The following is an 18332-nucleotide window of genomic DNA, read 5'->3' on the forward strand; positions in this document are numbered from 1 at the left end:
GGTGGCGGGGCGGGGCGGCGCGGCCGCCATCACACGTGTGGCAACGGGCGAGCATCCCCTACACGGCCGCGGCCGTAACGGAGCGGAGGTAACGCGGGGCCCGCGCCCACACGGCCGGGCGGGGCTGCGGAGGCGTCCGGGGCTCCCCCCGCCCTGAGGGGAGGCTGGCGGGGCTCGGCGCGGGGGCTGCCGGCGGCGCCTCTCCTGCAGCATCCAGGGCTGGCGGCCTCGGCGCCCCGGGGGCTGCGGCTGCACGGGAAGGAAGCGCGATAAACGCCGTGAGTTGTTTTTAAGGGGTGATTCAGCGGCAGCACATGTGAGTGCCCCAGCCCTGACAGTCCCCGGCTGAGGCGGGAGCCTGCCGCAGCTTCCTTCCTGGGCTGCCGTGACGCTGGCAGTCCGTCTGAACCTCGCCCCTCGAGGGGCGAGAGGACACCTGGGCCCCCTCCGGCGGCCGGACCCCCTCAGGGTCCCCTCCCGACAGCCCGGGGCGCCCGTCCCGAGCCCGAGGTTTGATGTGGTTTGGCAGCGGCGGTGCGAGGGTCCTGCGGGGCGGTGGGTGCGGGCGGTTGTACCTGCGGGCGGTTGTACCTGCGGGCGGTTGTACCTGCGGGCGGTTGTACCTGCGGGCGGTTGTAACCGCTCCGGTAACGCCTCGCAGGGGCCGGTGAGACCCTCAGGCCGGAGTGCCTCGGCTCACTGGCGCTTGGTACTGATTTGCATTGCTTATGTGTTTTTAAGTGTCATGTATTGAGTACGGTCTGTTTAGGCGTGACCGTAGGTCGCGCCTGAGGAGTACACGTGGGTGTAGATCTGCAGGTAAGAGTGTGCCGTTTGGCGTTACTTTCCCCCCTTTTCGGAGGTTTTCACTTTTCTGCCCCAGGATGAAAAACAAGTTATTGAACAGACCCTTCTGTCTTTACTTGAGCCTTATGCTACCAATTTCACCAGGTGTTCCGCTCCTTGCAGTTGCTTCGTGCACTCCCAACCGCACCTCTTGCTAAATCAGGACTGTCACCACAAAGTCCATGCTGTGAGCTTGCATCTGTTTTTTCCCTTGGAAATATAAAAATAAATTAGAAGTAGGAAGAATATAGTGGCAAATTGTTTTCCACTTGGAGCTGGCACAGTTCTTTATGACTGAGTTTAAAATCTAGGTTAGTATTAATGATGTGGGTTTGTCTAGGACTAGTAATTTAAGAATTTTTGGGAAGTTTCTGAGACGTTGTAACTGAGTATCTGTTGTGAGCTGATGATAGGTCTTTCCCTGATTCAGTGTTCACAGCCTTATTCAGGATTTGTCCAAACATGTGGGTAGTATGTGTATTTGCAGAACATCTCTTTCCAGCTGTGTCACAGGTGTGTATGGTCGGGACTTACTACCATCACTGATAAACTATCAAGTGAATGATTGATTGACATAGTAACTTCTCTTTCATACCTTTTTACATGGTAAACATACCTGGCCATGTTTTTAAAAAATGGGTGTTACAGCCAATTCTATTTGATTGAAGGGTTATTTTTTTTTTTTAAAGTCCTAAAGATGGTGAGTTTGCATATGCAAGCACAAAAGGCTTGGTTGAAGAGAATAATCTTTACATCGGGAATTGCTTTTGTTTCAAGGGCTTCCTGTCTGCTCAGCATATGTATGTATGGCAGGGAAGTGATTCTTCTCTCACCAGCAGAAAGGAAAACACGTGCTGGACATGTAAATGTTCAGACTGTGAGGTGCCTAAATATATACATTGCAATGAATAAGCATTTCTGGGACTTACAACCTTTGCTCTGTTGGTGCTTAACTCCCTGAAGACTTTGATGCTGCTTGCCTGTATAGAGCAATCTTGGCTCTTGCTCGAAGGGCCATTCATTGTGTTCAGAAATAGGAGTCTTACATCTGGTGACTTATTTATATGTGAATAGTCCAGGTATAGGGTAAAGCTGTGTTATGGCCGGAGTTAGGCAACCAAGGCAACTATGGAAGACAGGCAAGAACAGTAGCAATCTTTGGTGATGAGCAGGTACTGTATAAGAAAGCAGCAAAACACAGTAAACTTTCAGCAGTTTGGTCCTTCACCTTGGCCATTAACCCACGTGCAGGTTCACCCCAGGCTGAGCACATGACAGCTGTCCTGTTCAGTGGGAGAAAGGGGATCTTGGTGGAGGGTTCCTCTTTCCCTTCCCTTACAGGAGGGCCACCCTGTAATGCACTGTTAGTTCTCTGCTAAATGCATGTTAACCTTCATTAGCTCCTTTGGTACCTGGCCAAAGTGGGATAGGCCTTACCAGAATGTACAGTTTTGGTGAAGCACTGAAGGGATCCTAGTTTCAGGTCACTCGGTCCCAGGTTCATATTAAAGCCTATTCTATCAACGGCAGAGTCATTTCAGTAAAAAAAAATCACATATCAGCAAAAAGATTCCTCAGAGCTGCAACGATCAGCAAGAAAAAAGAGTTGGAAGACTTTGTATTGCACAAGGGCCAGCGATGAGGAAATCCGTGTTAGTTAGCTTGTGTGAAAGCATGACCCTGCCTTAGCCACAGCAGTCCTGTGGCCAGGCTTTGGCAGCGTTAGAGATTGTTCTAATAGTATTTTTAAATGCAGTGTTACAGGATTATTGTATGTTAGAAAATATATACTATTTATCTCTCGTTCTCCTCTTCCAAGCCTATCTTCTATTACCACAGAAGTAATGATCATGTGACAGAATCATGGATTTTAATATATGTGTTTTTTCTGTGTGTTGTTAATATTGACATAGCTTCAGTTTTCTAGTCTCTGCTCTCCCTCTTCATTGTTAAGTTTTTCCTTCCATTTGGTAAAAGCTGCAGATTTTAGTTACATTTAAGATTGAGTGAAGTGCCAACAGTTTTGTTTCTGTCGCAGAGGTGGTGTAATAAGACACATGACTCAGGCAAATAAGCAATTCCTGCCCTCAAGGCTCTAAGGGTATAAAACAAACAAGTGTAGAGGAGAGAAAGAAATGCCAAATGTGGAGTGAGCTGTTGCACACACCTTCCTTAAATCCTTGTCGGCAGATACCTGAAGCTGGGAATAACAAAAGCAGACTTGGAGAGGAAGAAAGAGTATTGGGGGACAAAAGAGGCTGGGCTGAGAGAGGCGGTGATTGATCTTGTGATTGATCTTTCCTGGGTAGAGCAGATTAGGGCAAGAAGCAGTCAAGGGCACCAGTAAAAAACCTGTATAGAACTGCAGTCACGTGCTGCTAATTGAGGTGGAGGCATTTGAACAGTGACAGTCACTGGTAGTTGCAGGTAATTAAATTTACCTCTGAGCTTCAGACCATGAGGTAAATCACGGTTACTCTTAGTGCAAAACTGCCTGTGTGTGAACACATCAGATTTGATGTGATTTGAATTATTCAATTGATTTAAATCAAGTCAAACCATCACAATGCCTGAGTATTCAAAGTAAAGTGTATGCTTCTTATCAAACTGTACTTTGAAAGGTGTTCCAGGAAGAAACGGGAATGATGATTAGGATATGTGGAGTGAAAATCATGTGTGGTTATCACCAAAATGATGTTTTATGTTTGTGATGAATTCTTCATATTTACAGAATTTTATCCTTTAGCTGGAAAGGCTGAAAATGAACATGGCATATTTCCAGGCTGGCAGTTGGATGTCGTAATAATAGCTGTAGTATTCTTGATTTTTCCACTGACGTTTGTTCAGGATGACTTGCCTTCTGAAATACATTTGCAACTAATGTTCTGTCTGAGTTCATTTCGTAGACATGAGAAGACTCAATTTGGAATTAAATGTTACTTTTATGAGTCACAAGTGTTCCCTTAAATCCACTTTTTACAGCCAAATTAGTAATGAAAACATCTGCTTTGACTGTTTGTTCTGCTGTTTTACACAGCTTTCAGATGATTGCATCGAGTTTACAATTATTATAATAATTATATTCATTTACAGAGTAATAACTGATCTTTCTGTTGTAAAGCAAACCAGATAATCTTGTGAGCTCATAGGCCACATGTCTTTTTGAAGACTTCACTCTACTACACCAATAACAGAAAGTCAGCCAGTATGTGATTGCAAATGAATTTGGCACAAGATAGATGGAAGAGCAAATAACAAGGAGAAGAGGTAACAACTGTTGAGGTAAATATACTTTCCTTTTCTTTTGCAGTTTTGGGCACACTCATCTGTAGAAACTGTGTGGATCCCCCTCTCGGTTAGTTTTATTTTGTTGGACGTCCTCATTATAACACTCAAGCTTTTAAGTTCTGAAATAGCAGAGATCAGTCTGTGGAAGGTTGAAAATTTTTAGTCTAATTGTAAGTGTGAAATTTGATGGCTTCTGATGTATGTATGGCACCAGATAAGATGTTGACTCATGTATAAATGATAAAATATGTATTTAGTAATTAGCCATCTTTAAAGTGTTTCTTTGGAGTACTGAGGGGAAAATAAATCAGAAGGCATCCAACTAAACAGATTGAGGATCTCATTTTGCATTCTTTAGAAGAACACTATCTCTAAGGATTCATGAGTTGGAGATGAATGATGTAACGTTTCAATAAATGATTTGTACTCCATTTCAGTAGAAGTTACTTTCTGTTACTTGATTGAAAATAATCTTTATCATTTTCACATCTTTGAAACTATTCTGGTTTAGGGATGTCAAGTGAGATTTTCTGTACTGTAGTATAGAGGTGTTGGCTTTATGATAAAGGAATAATATTCCCTCCAGAAAGGTGTGTCCCTCTAAGTGAAGGGAAGACCTTGTGTGTTCCTGTGTTAGTAGATGCACAGATATACATCTAGTTTGGGTGGCTGCATGCTGACCTTTCAAAATCCCCATATTCAGGGGTTTGGTTCTCTCAGCTGACAAGTCTATTGTTGCAGTAACAAAACCTTTGGTAAAATTAGTGTTACCCCAAAAAAGCACAAATTCATCCCTTCCTCCCCTACTTTATTCTAATTGACCTCAACTTCGTTTTTTCTGTTCTATAGTTATTGACTGAAGTATACACTGAGGGTTTGATGAGGCCCAGGGTAAATGAATGGTCATGAAATTAATTTTGGTAATTATGTAGGGCCTGCTCTTTATGCAGCTGATAAACTAGTAATCAAATGTTCATTTCTTCATACAAGATTGTTCCTGGAATAGATTATTTCTTACTTGAACTTCTATAAAATGGACATTATTCAGAATTATCAGTATATTCTTGTGCTAAGAAATCTTATTAGCAGTAATTTGCTTTTGGAAGGCAAGGGGAGAATTTTCTGGAGACTTGAAAGAAGGTGGCTCTTTTCCAAATGGTCAGTACTGAAGCAGAGGAAAAAGATTATTTGATTTCTGTGTTCTTAGATACTGTTCAGTATAGCTGCTAATGGAGGAATTTGGATTGAAGCTACTCTGGGTTTTTTCATGTAGAGCCTGCACTCTTAGATAACTTTCTTCTTCTCCAAGAAAGAAGGCAGTGAGATCTGGAAATAGTTTTGGGGAGGGAGTGACCCGTAGTGTTGGTGAGAAGTGTAGAGTTGGATCCCGGGGATTCTGGAGTAGGTGCCTCTGCCCCCCCTGCATGAGTAACGTGCAGCCCTGGCCTGGAGCACTCCTAAGTTATGTGTTTGGTATTGCAGTACCTCTGGCTTCATGCTTACAACTCATCTTGGTCCTGCAGTGCTTGCTTTTCTGTGTCATCTCACTGTGCTTCTCTCTGTTCTTTCTTGTTTTGCTCAAAACTGGAGTCCCTGAATTCTGTCTGTCCTACGATTTTGTTTGTTTGTTTTCCTAGAGGTAAGAACCCTCTCTGGTCTGAAGTTGTATTGGAATTTGTCTCTTTCTCTGTTGTGAGTTGGTTTTCCTGTTTAACTGTGCATGAATTTGTGTAAAAAACAATATGAAGGCAATTTCTTAATTTGTATTTGTAAATCAGTGTCCAAAAGGATGGAAAGAAGATTTTTCAAGAAAGTCTTGGGATAAAAAAAAAATAGTGATTTCAGCTGTTTCATTTTGTTTTAGACTGTGATTGGAGTCGTGGAGAATTCCCAGCCCGTCCACAATGGCAGGAAGGACAGATGGCACAGAGTCCCACGTGTCAGGGGCTGAATACAGCCCTGTCAGTAAATCAGAAAGGACAGATCCAAGTACCACACAGCATGGAAGTGAAAATGCTTTGCAACTGAAGAAAGAAATATCTTTGCTAAATGGGATAAGCCTTATTGTAGGCAACATGATTGGTTCAGGTATCTTTGTCTCTCCCAAAGGAGTTCTCCTCTACAGCAGATCTTATGGATTGTCTCTGGTAGTTTGGGCAATGGGAGGGATATTTTCAGTCTTCGGAGCTCTCTGCTATGCTGAACTTGGAACCACCATTACGAAGTCAGGAGCCAGCTATGCATATATCTTGGAGTCTTTTGGGAGCTTCATTGCTTTTATTCGTTTGTGGACCTCCCTGCTCATTGTTGAGCCAACCAGCCAAGCAATTATAGCCATCACCTTTGCTAACTACATAGTCCAGCCCTTCTTCCCTTCCTGTGACCCTCCGTATCTGGCCTGTCGTCTCATAGCAGCTGCCTGTGAATGTGAGTATTTCTGGGGGTTCACTGGGGGCAGTGTTTTATCCACAGTAAGTTTTAGTAAAACAGATCTTACCAAGTCTACTTACTACTCTGGTAGGGTTTCAAAAAATCATTCATTCCAGATTATGCTTGTGATGAACCATAACGTCAGTACTACAGTACCTGTCTGTAGCTGTGTTGAGAAGTGGAGGTGTTGTGTGCACAGAAAACCTGTGTGCTGCAGAACCAAAACTTGACAGTTCTCAGGAACTTTAAGTAGCTAAACAATAATGAAGTTGAAGAAAGCATGAGAGATTAATTTCAGTAAAAGAAAGAGAGAGGAGGTGTGGCTTATTAGATTCTTATCTTTCTTTTTTTTTTTAAGGTGTCAGAGGCAGAGTAGCATTTCATCTGAAGTAGAGACCAAGCCCTAACTCAGTAATAATAATTACTCCCAATAAAAGTTGCTTTGAAAAAAAAGGCTGAAATAAACCTCAAGCAAATACTCTGATCACTAAAACTGAGGAGCAGAGACTGAGCAGTTGGTTGTTTTCCTGAGGACTCTTTGGGAACTGCAGCAGTCCTGGCTTTTGAAATTTGATACAACTGTTTTTTCCCCCTCGTCTTGCCAAGCTCAGTGGACTCAATAGAATCTCTTTAGCTACTCTGCTTGGCCCGACTGTCTAACATGCCAGTGCCATGCTTTTGAGATCATTACCTTCTTTTTGTTACCTCTGAAGAATCAATGCTTTTCAATTTGGTAGCTCATTTTTAGCTTAACAGTATCACAGTATTCTTGGATTCCGAGAAAGGAAATAATGTATCACATCTTTTCATTTGATTTTTATTTGCTACTACCTTACTCCTGAAACAATCCAATTTAGTGTCTATTTATATGCATATTTTAAGTATGAGAAAATTCTTTGGAGATAAAAAATATGGTAGAATATGACCACTCTTTTACTACCTAGAGAAAATATGAGATTTGGGGGAAATATTGTTTCCAACACAGAAGTTTAAATAATGTAGTGATAATCTAAGAAAAATATGCACTGAATTAGGATTTTGTTAAATACTGAAGATACTGAATCCTGTTCAATATTCAGCCCTTCAGTTAAGGTAGAGGTTGTCTGGCTCTCCCCTTCAAAAAAAAACGTAAGAAATGCAAAAGCAAAATGTTGAGAGCCATGAAAACATTCTTGGGGAAGCTGATCATGTGCGTAAGCTTAGTCAGCAACTCTAAAATATTGGTGAGATCTGCAAGTCTCATTTCAAATTTCATTGCAGTCTTGTGAAACAGGTCTGACTCTAACTTGTTTTGGGGTAGAGGGAGAAGTATACTCAGAATACTCATGACTTATTACCAGTTTTGAAGTTCCAGATGACTGTTGTGTTAACTAAAGCACATGCTCTTAGAGCCATGGAATGGGTTGGGTTGGAGGGGGCTCTCATCTCATCCCACCCTGCCCTGGGCAGGGATACCTCCCACCAAGCTCCAAGCTTGGTGGCTCCAAGCCCCATCCAACCTGGCCTTGGGCACTCCCAGGGCTGGGGCAGCCACAGCTTCTCTGGGCACCCTGTGCCAGGGCCTCCCCACTATCCCAGGGAACAATTCTTCCTGATACCTAATCTAATCTAATCTAATCTCCCTGCCTTCCCAGAGCCGTTACCCCCTGTCCTATCAGTGCATGTCCTTGTAAATTCCTTGCTCAGATCTGTTCTCTCTTTGAAATACAGTTCAATAGAACTGGAGAGGGGTGTTGAATCACCTGGGACCATACTTGGTGTGGCAGCTGCTCCATGGATGTTGAACTCATCCTGAGCCTAGCAAGGAAGGATAATAAAACTTATCAAACACTCTTTTAATATGTTTGCCTAAAGGAATTTCTAATCTTTCATTTATCAGAATAGTATTGATACATTGAAATGAATTATTTCATGTAACAGTTTCTTTAATTTCAGGATAATTACAGAGTGCAGCTGATGAGGGGTAACATCAGGAAAATGGGCATGTAATGAGAGAAGGGGAATATCTTTCCTTCCATCTTTTGAAACAGTGTGTTTAGAACTGCTTTTTGCTGTTTTGTTTGAACCAGTGTGTTTTCAGTACTAGTGTATTTGGCTTAGTTGAACCTAAGTAGTTGTATAACAGGTAAGTGTGTATTTAGATTGCAATTAAAATCTTTGAAAAATGAATTAAATTGAACATTGTTCAAATGGTCTTTTAATTTGTCTTCTTTTTTCCTCCCCTAGGTCTTTTAACATTTATAAACTGTGCCTATGTTAAATGGGGAACACGTGTGCAGGATATATTTACTTACGCCAAAGTTATCGCTCTCATTGCCATCATCATAGCTGGAGTTGTTAAAATATGCCAGGGTAAGCTTGTAAAATTAAAGCAAAGGTTTGTATTTATCAGTTAAACCGAGTAACTGTCTACAGGCTGCAAACTGTGTTTTATGCCTCAGTAGAAGGATGATATAGCCCCTTTGAAAACACCAGTAACCCCATTGTTGGGCATTATCATGGTACTGTGAGATATCCAGCCTATCTCAGTTGACTTTGAACTGCGGAAAAAAAGGTACTGGATGGCTCAGCAATCCTGTACTTTACAGCCTGCAGGATGGGATAATAAAGGACATGAAACAGTGAAATACAGAGACAGCAAAATACAATGGGAGTGGAGACATTGTAAATTCCTGTAAGGAACATACTGCTTTACAGTGAGATCAACTGAATATGTCTTTTTACAGAAGGAATTTTGTGCAAGTCTGAAAGTGTCTGAAATTAAAGCAAAAATAGAATATGTAGGAAGATTTGTGAAATAACAGCTCTGTTTTTGCTCAAAGCCCGAGTTTTATTATAGCTGTTAAGAATTAGAGAGAGAGAGTGTGTGTGTGTGTGTGTGTGTGTGTGTGTGTTGGGCATTGGCCTTTAAGTTATAGAAATTCTGAACTTAGTTTTGTTCTCAGCCCTTCCTTTGGGGTGAATTTATTGGTGTGTTAGCTTAAAAAACTGACCCTGCTGCCATAAAGGCTTGTCTTTCCCGCAGTCTGGCAGTTCATGTCCTTTGCTCTAACTGGTTATTGTTGAGAGTTCAAGAGCAAGGTAATTATTGTGAATGGGACAAGGACATGCAGAATGGGAGCCCCCTGGGAGGTGTTTCATCCTCAGCACACCAGCCCAGCCCTGTTTTGCAGATGCTGAGCTTGTTCTCAGCTCCCTTCACATCATCTCCCATCTCCCTTTCTGACTCAGCAGTTACTCTGCCAGTGTCTGTGCCAAGGGAATAGCAACCCTATATCTGATTGGGATAAAAACCAGGGAAGAAAAATAAATAAAGATATTTGAGAGGCTGCAAATATTGGCTTACACAGTAACTGACCTTTCTGTATTTGCTGGGTTTGCGTGTGTCTGTTTGTGTAAAACAGTCTGAATGTATAAACTGTGATTGATGAACTTGTCTTGAGTTGCTTAAAGTCAAAAGATGGCACAAGTTTTCACAAATACTGGTGCAAAAACCGTAACTTTTCCTCTTAGCTTGGGAAAAGTAACAGTGATATTTAAAGTTCTGTTAATTTTTCTCAGTATTCAGTTTTTAATAGCAAAAACTTAAGCATCCACTTAGATGTTTGTGTGGGGTTATTTGTCACAGTTATCTAAAAACACCTGTAAGCTTTGTTTTCTGCATAGGCAAAATGTTTGGAAATTTAAAAGGGTATAGAAGACTAGAGTCAATTGTCTTATAAATACATATGTTATAAAAAATACTCTTAGCCTGAGTACTGTTGTTGCCAGTTGTTTGTAGCTTAGTCTGAACTTAATATTCCTGAACTTGTGCCATTGTGGACAAACAAGGTGTTTAATTGTATCATCCACATGCCATAATTTTTAGTAGTTTTAAATGCTTGTTTTCATGGCTAAAGCACAGAGAAGAACTGGAAGAAAGATCTTAATAAGCAGATTTGAAGGAATTAGGGTTTCTGAGGTTTTTTGTGCACATTATTTGCTGTATTTTAATTATGCTGTCCTTCATTGCATCTCTTTCACACACAGGGCATACATCACACTTTGAGAACTCTTTTGAGGGATCCTCTTTTAATATTGGAGACATCTCCCTTGCACTATATTCTGCCTTGTTCTCTTACTCTGGTTGGGATACGCTCAATTTTGTAACAGAAGAAATCAAAAACCCAGAAAGGTAAATTGATTCAAGCTTTCTAAAACCAGATACTTCCTGAGTTGCTTTGTTTGTGGCTGTCATTCACTAATGGGTTCTGAGCTTATACAGAAACAAGTAGAACTGCTGGATACTTAGATGGTGAGGCTGAAAGTTTTCCCAAACTCCATTAAAAATGGGAAAGAAAGAAAAGGTAAGAAATACATCTAGATGACTGGTGGATGCTGTGTTCAGTGCTTGATAAGCTTTCAGTTCAAGATGTTGCTGCTGTTCATTACAGTAGTTGTCAATATTGCAGTGGAACAGGTACCTGATTGTAGTCTGTGCTCTGTTTACCAGTGTGGTCATTCTGATTTTCTCACAGGGTGTGCAGCTGATAAAAATTTCATCATAGTCATTTGCTCTCTTTAGGCTTCAGTGCCTAACACAAGCTTTGTTCTTGGTAGAATTGCAGGTGTTAAGGTGAACTGCCCATTTCAGCTTTCTGCATGGACAGTTCTGGGCAATAAAGAGGAGGGATTCCAGACTTCTGTCAAATTACTGCAGCAATTTCGTGTTTTTCACGTTCACTTGACTCGTAGTGCCCTCGTGCTTGTCCACTCAAAAGTTGCCATCCACAAGTTAAGTTTGACATAGATGCTTGGCTTTTAATCTTGGATGATGCAAAGTCCTTAAAATACCATTTCAGCTTTTTGTTACTTTATGTAACATTTCTGAATTGATTTCTCAGTGATTTTCTGGTTCTGTTTCTTCTCTGTGCTGAGGTTCATGGGTCTCTTACTGTGAGTGTGCAACCTGGAAGCAGAACTCCCAGTTACTAATTTTCTGATTTTATATGGGGTACTGTGGTGTATGTTTGTTTTTCTGCTTCCACAGCATCACAGGGACACAGCTGGACTGCTGGGCCTCAGGAAGTTTTTGAGGAAGCTTCCAAAGTTTTAGTCAGACTGATAATTTTTATGCTTTGTTGGGGTTTTGTTGTTTTTGTTGTTGCTGCTGAAAACAGTGTTCCTGGCAGATGCTCATTGATGTCACCATACTGTGTTTGATTTCATACTGGACAAGTGTGAGAGTGACACACTCAGTTCTGCTTCCCTTTTTGAAACATTTGAATATCCCTGCAAGGTTTGAGGAAAGAATAAGGCTGAAAAAAGCTAAAGCCTACCATCAGAAATTTGCTTTTGCTCTCTGGTTTCTTTCTATGGAGCTGCAGACTCAGCACTGTGAGTTTATCTCACAATTAAATCTTATCTGTTTACATCTAATGGTTAGCAGTGTTTCCTTATTACTCTTGACTCTTTTTCCTATTGCTTTCTCGACCTGTGCTTGCTAGTGAGATACCCCACATCCTGAGCTCCCAGCTGTGTGGCAGTTCTGCATCTGCACCTCTGTTCTCTGCAGTCATGCAGCCATTGTTTGTTCTCTGCATGGTGGGGGAGATGGAAGGTCAGGGCTTTGGTTTGCTTTAGTGGATCTCCCTCCATCAGTCCTAGAAGCAGGTGGTAGAAGAACAGCTGCATTTCCCAGGGAGAAGGAGTGCAGTGACTCAGTGCTCTGGCTCTTTGGGTTCTGGTTGTGGTCATTAACACGGAAATAATTTAAAGCATGTAAATGTGAAGGCTGTTATTACAGATCTGGAAACCTTGAAGTTGGAGTATTTGAAGAACAGTTGCATAGAATCAGTTTTTACACATAATTTAGGCTTTAAGTTATTGTAAAAATTAGATTTTTTTTTTTCCAGTATTCTGTATTAGAATTTCTAGTTTTAAGAGAAACCAAACCCTGATTCCAGAGATACCTTTTTTGAAATCTGTATTCTGGCTTCATAACTCTTCTGTCTTTTGTAAAGGATACAAATAAATTAAGTTTATTCTGTTATTAATGGAAATTTTTTCTGCTCTTGGGGGGTTTGGGTGTTTTTTGTCTTCCAGGAACTTACCTCTGGCTATTGCAGTGTCTATGCCAATTGTGACTATTATCTATATTATGACCAATGTAGCTTACTATACAGTGCTGGATGCTCAAGCTGTTCTTTCTAGTGATGCTGTGGCAGTGGTAAGTTGACCATATGGCATTTTGCTATGTTATTAACTTCGCCCCTTTTAGGGATGCATTTCATTTTTAGGGGCAAAACAGGAAAAACCTCTAGTTTATTATAGTACTTAGTTGACTGAATAGAGTAGGACAGAACAACTCACCCTGAATAATTTAATCCTAAGCAGAAAAGCAGTTAATAAAGTCATGTCTAATAATGTATTATCAGATTTATTAAAACAAGCAGAGATGCATCTTGTAAAGGTATTTTGCAAAGTCTCTAATGAGACTGGTGCACTTTGAGCAGACTGTAAATTAGGAGTCATTAGTAGGTGATTGTCCTGTGTGTTCCCTCTGCCTCGGTGGAGTGCTGGGAGCTGAGGGGGCAGTGCCTGTCTGTGCATGGGCTGTGCCAGCCCAGGGGACACACATCAGCCTGGGGTCTGTACATCCAGCTGGGACAGACACACATCAGCCTGGGGTCTGTACATCCAGGGGCACACACATCAGCCTGGGGTCTGTACATCCAGGGGCACACACATCAGCCTGGGGTCTGTACATCCAGGGGCACACACATCAGCCTGGGGTCTGTACACCCAGCTGGGACAGACACACATCAGCCTGGGGTCTGTACATCCAGCTGGGACAGACACACATCAGCCTGGGGTCTGCTCTTTGTAACTCACAGCACTGTACATGGGCTGTGCCAGCCCAGGGGGGACACACATCACCTTTATAACTCACAGCACTGGCTGCCCAACAGTGTTCATTCCAACAGCTTAGAATATTCTGAAAGTCATTTCTGTATGTGGAAGGAAGTTGGAATCCCATTAAAATATATAAGCTTCTTAAAAGTAAAAGCTGGTCGAAACATGTTTTATATTTAAGCTAGTTATTAAACAAAAGTGAAGGTTTGGTTTTTTCCCCTGTAACTAGTGAAATATTTGAATAGTTCTGGTTACTATATCCTTTAAAGTTGAGGCTTGGGAAAATTTAATCTTCTTTTTGATTATTTAAATTGGAGGAAAAGAAATAATACCATACCTTCCTTTTAGGTTCCTAATTGGTTTCTAAAATTTAAGTAGTTAGACAATGGACAGAGAGTTTTAAATACATCAAAATGAAGGAAGTATTTGCTCTGTTCCCACAAAGGATTACTGTGATTAAAAACTGGCTTAGCAAACTGGGAAAGTCTTTTTTAAGGTATTTGGGCAAATGGTTCCACAAAAGCACTTACTTGACTTTATTTCAAACTTCACAAATATTTATATTTAATGTGAACTTTCAAAATAGTTTATGTAAATGTGGGCTGTGACGTTTTAATTCAAATGTAATTACACAAACAAAATGTATTGAAAGTAAATAAATTTTAATTCTTTACATCTTTTTAGCTGAAATGTGCAAATACAAATTTGTTGTGAAATATATTATGAAAGACTTCCTAAAACACTTCAGAATGAAACAAAAGAAGGACAGAAAATATTTATTTTTGAATAAGCATATGCTAAGGGGTAATAAAATATCCATGAGTATTTATTTTTGTTGTAGGCTATAGTATCCCATGTAAACTACCTTCCAGTGACCAATAATGGTATTACTAATAGTTGTCTATAGTTAATTAATCCAGACAAATCTAAAAGCCAATACACAGTCCTCTGTGTGGCCTGACTTCTGTAAAGCAGCACCGTTTTTTTCCTAACAAAACTTGGAAAATACACTCCTTTGGCAGCAGTGACATTCTCCAGTGCAATCCAGCCTGTTCCCTGGGAGTGTTGTGTGCCTGCTGTGCCCGTGTCATCCCAGAGGTGGTCCAGCCCTGTGGAGATGGGATCAGGAGCACTGACCCCCCTGGGAGGTGGGCAGGGATTCCCTGGGCCTGCCCAGCCTGGGTCTGAACACACGAGTGCTCCAGCACTGGTGGCCAGAGAAAGGAGGGCTGAGGAATGCCTGGACCTCACTGCACATGTGAAACCCAGGCCTACATTTTTATGGGTTTATATATGCTTCATTTAGTTGTTCTTTGACATTGTTTTTTTTACCAAAAGTGACTATATATTTGTACCTTTATGTCTGTACACTGCTGTGTGATTTTACATGGAATTGTAATACTCAGAACTGGACAGACTAGGTCTTCCTGTCTAGTATAGGATGCATCTGGGCATGGAGGAGAATAAAGGAAGACATAAGAATGATATCAAGTCCTTAGTCAATCTAATTGCATGCAGAGATATTAAGTGACCAGGATAAGAATGAAAAAATAGGTTTGTGCATTCCAAAGTTATTTTAGAAGTTTTGCTTCTTGGGCTAATTTTAATGGAACTGAATGAACGACTTTGGAAATCTAGAACCATAATTTTTGACTAGATCTTGGGTTTGTCAAACACTTGAACTTGAGCCAGGCTACTTTTCTATCTAAAGGCATTTTTGCTGAGTTGTCTCATCAGCAATGGTCTTCTGACTGTTGCTGCCTATGTCCCTTTTAGAAGGATCAGTTGAAAGTGCAGCTGAAGTTCAATAGTACTTAACACTTAATTCCTTGAAGATTCCTTTTGTTGCTGATATAAATTCAATTGCCCAGCTTTATGAAACCAACTTTAGGTTTGATCTACTAATACATTGGCAAGTTGTGTGGGCCTCTGGAAGGATGTGTGTGGAGTGGAAGAGTTGACCCTGAGGGTCTGACACGTGCACTGCACCTCTGGTGAGGTCTGCACGGAATGCTGGGTGTGCTTGGATTGCAGTGGGGAGTGCAGCAGGTTTGCTCTTGCAGCTCCTCTTAATTTAGCCTGGTCCAGAAGGGAACCTCCCTTTAGCTCTGGTGCTAAACAATGGAACCAAAAAGCAGTAAGTGGCCATAATTTGGAGAATTGCTTCAAAAGTGTACAGGCAGTCCAAATTCAAATACTCATCACGCACCCATAGTTTTTAGTGAATTTGTGGGGGGAAAAAGCTAATGACTGTATTTGAAAATCCTTCTATAATACAAAAATGTAAAAGTCTTTATGGTGAAGTTTCTCTGGGTGGTGGAAGAGAATTTTATCCTCAGTGGAATCTTTAAGAACACTTAGGGCATTGTGCTTAGTGGATGAATGAAGAAAGGAGGTGAGAATTAAGCTATTCAAAAAACTTAATCTGATGAAAATGAGCCACTTTGATCTGCTCACATATTCTACATGTGATACAGGACACCGAATACTGTAGTTTCCTTATTGCCTTTTATGTAATTGTAGGGTGAAAAGGACATTAATGAATTTTTAAAGAAACATGGTAGTAATATTTCTGCATTTGAGAGTCCTTCATGTAGTAAAGCAGCAGTTAAACTTAATCTTGTTGCTATTTTGGGAAGGAATGGAGTGGCTTTCTCCTTTTCAGTCAAAAGGCTTTGAGCTGTAAAAAGGGGGCGAGGAGGAAGCTATTTCTAGTTTCTGAATGATGGGAGTAAAAGTTGTAAGTAAAAGAAATATGAGTGTATCTTTGAATATCACCTTGCTTACTATTTTTCTTGAGAGGTGAAATCTTACCAAGGGATTATATAAAAAAGAAGTGATAAAATGTCCTCCTTTTACTTCAAAATTGTCTTCATTGTCATATAGTCTCAATGCTGGGGCTAAGAAACTGATTTTTTTAAGCTTTTTTGTTGAAGTAATTTGAATAATACAGCAACAGGTACCTTAAAATCTCTGCAAATGCTCTTCAGATGGTTGCTGATCATGTCAAATGACTTCCCTTTTCAAAGATTCCTGTCAGTGTCACATTTGCCTTCTGATTTACCTCCTTGTGCAAACCATCACAACCTTTACTGTTCAGCCTTAGGCATGAAGCAGTTACTCTGTAGCACAAACACAAATCAGTAAAAGCAGACAACTCACCTTCCACTGTCACTGAACAACTTTGTTTTTCATTTGAGACTGCTGTTGTGGTTTTTGTTTGTGAAGGGACAGGAGAGACCCCCGAGTGCCGTGCCTCTCTACCTGCTGCTGTGCTCGGGCAGGGCTGCACTGAGGTCATACCAGAGGGGACACTTGGCAGCTTCCTTCTTTTACTTGGAAGAGCTGAGGGTGCTTAAAGCAAACAGCTGGTTGTCCTGCATAGCTGGTGGTTGTCTTTGTGGAGCAGTACAGCTTTGTCACTAAGCTGGGGATAAAGAGATGATTGCAGTTGCATCTTCAGATATCTTCTCATGAGTCAGGGTTGATCAATCCAATTTACCTTGGTGGTCTCATATTCCAGAGCAGACCTGCTCCCTCCATGCACTGGAATAAAACACACCACTGGGAAGTGCTGTGGTTTAGCTGTTTGGTTCTTCTTTGGTGTATAGCTGAATAAATGATGAGTCTCTCTTTTCTAACTGAATTCAAACAGAAATTTTTGTTATTCTGAGACCTTTTGGAGATTACTTCTCTCCTTCATTTGGCTCATCACTGGCTTCTTTTCTAAAGAGGAAAAGCTGCTTGTCTTTGGCTGTCAGTGTCATGTTCCTATCCTCTGCTTGCACTGGCACTTCCCAATAAGGTTTCTTTGGATGAAATGCACATTCTGTACCTTACAGTTGAAGAACTCTTCATTAGGGGCAGGCGGTTGCTTTTAGAGGAGAGCTGTTTAGTAAGTCATTTGCCTTTCTTGGAGCTAGCTGTAATTCACTACCAGTGCAGCATTCCTGCTGCCAGTTATGTGGTTCTCTGGCTTTGGAGTCCAAGCTGAAAAGCTGATCCAGAACTTGAAATAGTGCTATATAATATTTTCAATGTGAGAAGGGTAAAAGACTTTGGAAAACACTGAACTCCTGTTCAACAGCTAGATATTAGAAATGCCAAGAACAGGACAAACACCTGAGAAAATTTAGATCAAGTATCCTCAGCACCTCCATGAAAACATGAACAAAACTATTTTACTGTAGGAGCTGACATCTGTTATCTTAATGTGGGCCATGCAGAAAAGACATGTTACATGCAGTAGACCTGCAATATATTAATGCAGCAGAGTAATGCTGATTTCTCTTACCATAAGATTGTATTCAGTGACCTAAAGATCAGGAGGGAATTCCATGCTGGCCCTTGCACTGCACTGGTACCTTTTTCTCCTAGAAAAAGCATTGCCAATAATACAAGGAGAGGATTATGTCTGTTTGAGCAAAATAAATCAGCAGTGTGGTGGTTGAAAAGAGAATTACAAGAAACACGAACATTTAAATTGCTTTCTTTTGGAACTTTACAATTTTCTGACTGTTTTTGGTTGATGTGCACTCTTTCTTTAGCATATGTGATGTTAAATCTAATTTGGTCAAGGTGGAGAGATGTCATACAGTATCTTGACGATGTAATCTGTGGCAGTGGGAGAACTTCATCTACTCAGTGGCTTTTTTTTGCATGGACAGCTTCCTGATTGCCTTAAATCAGAGTTTGGTTCCTTTAGGAAACAGCACCTTAGAGGCCTGAGAAGCTTAAAATGGAGAAAAAATACTGTAGCTCTGACTGACAAAATCTTCCTGTAATGTGTGAGTGTATTTATACTCTACCTCACGGGAAATGTCAAAGTGGAATTACCTGCACTTCCAAAATACCACTCAGATTGTGCTTATATA

General features: G+C 41.0%; 1 protein-coding gene across 14 annotated transcripts in view; it reads left to right on the top strand.

Annotated features, from left to right (window-relative positions):
• SLC7A6 (solute carrier family 7 member 6) overlaps positions 1 to 18332 on the top strand; it is a 27834-nt gene continuing 9502 nt past the window's right edge. Inside the window, exons 1-7 of one of the 14 annotated variants that reach the window (XM_051771286.1) lie at positions 589 to 709; positions 3968 to 4128; positions 5408 to 5535; positions 5999 to 6561; positions 8791 to 8916; positions 10594 to 10738; positions 12649 to 12772. In XM_051771286.1, coding sequence (XP_051627246.1) covers positions 6039 to 6561; positions 8791 to 8916; positions 10594 to 10738; positions 12649 to 12772 — 918 coding nt within the window. In that variant the 5' untranslated portion in view covers positions 589 to 709; positions 3968 to 4128; positions 5408 to 5535; positions 5999 to 6038. The other 13 variants (XM_051771287.1, XM_051771288.1, XM_051771293.1 and 10 more) reach the window with 13 other exon arrangements.

Source organism: Manacus candei, unplaced genomic scaffold (genome assembly GCF_025592945.1).
Source record: "Manacus candei isolate 608988 ecotype Guabito, Panama unplaced genomic scaffold, ASM2559294v1 h1tg000131l, whole genome shotgun sequence".
Lineage (NCBI taxonomy): Eukaryota > Metazoa > Chordata > Aves > Passeriformes > Pipridae > Manacus > Manacus candei.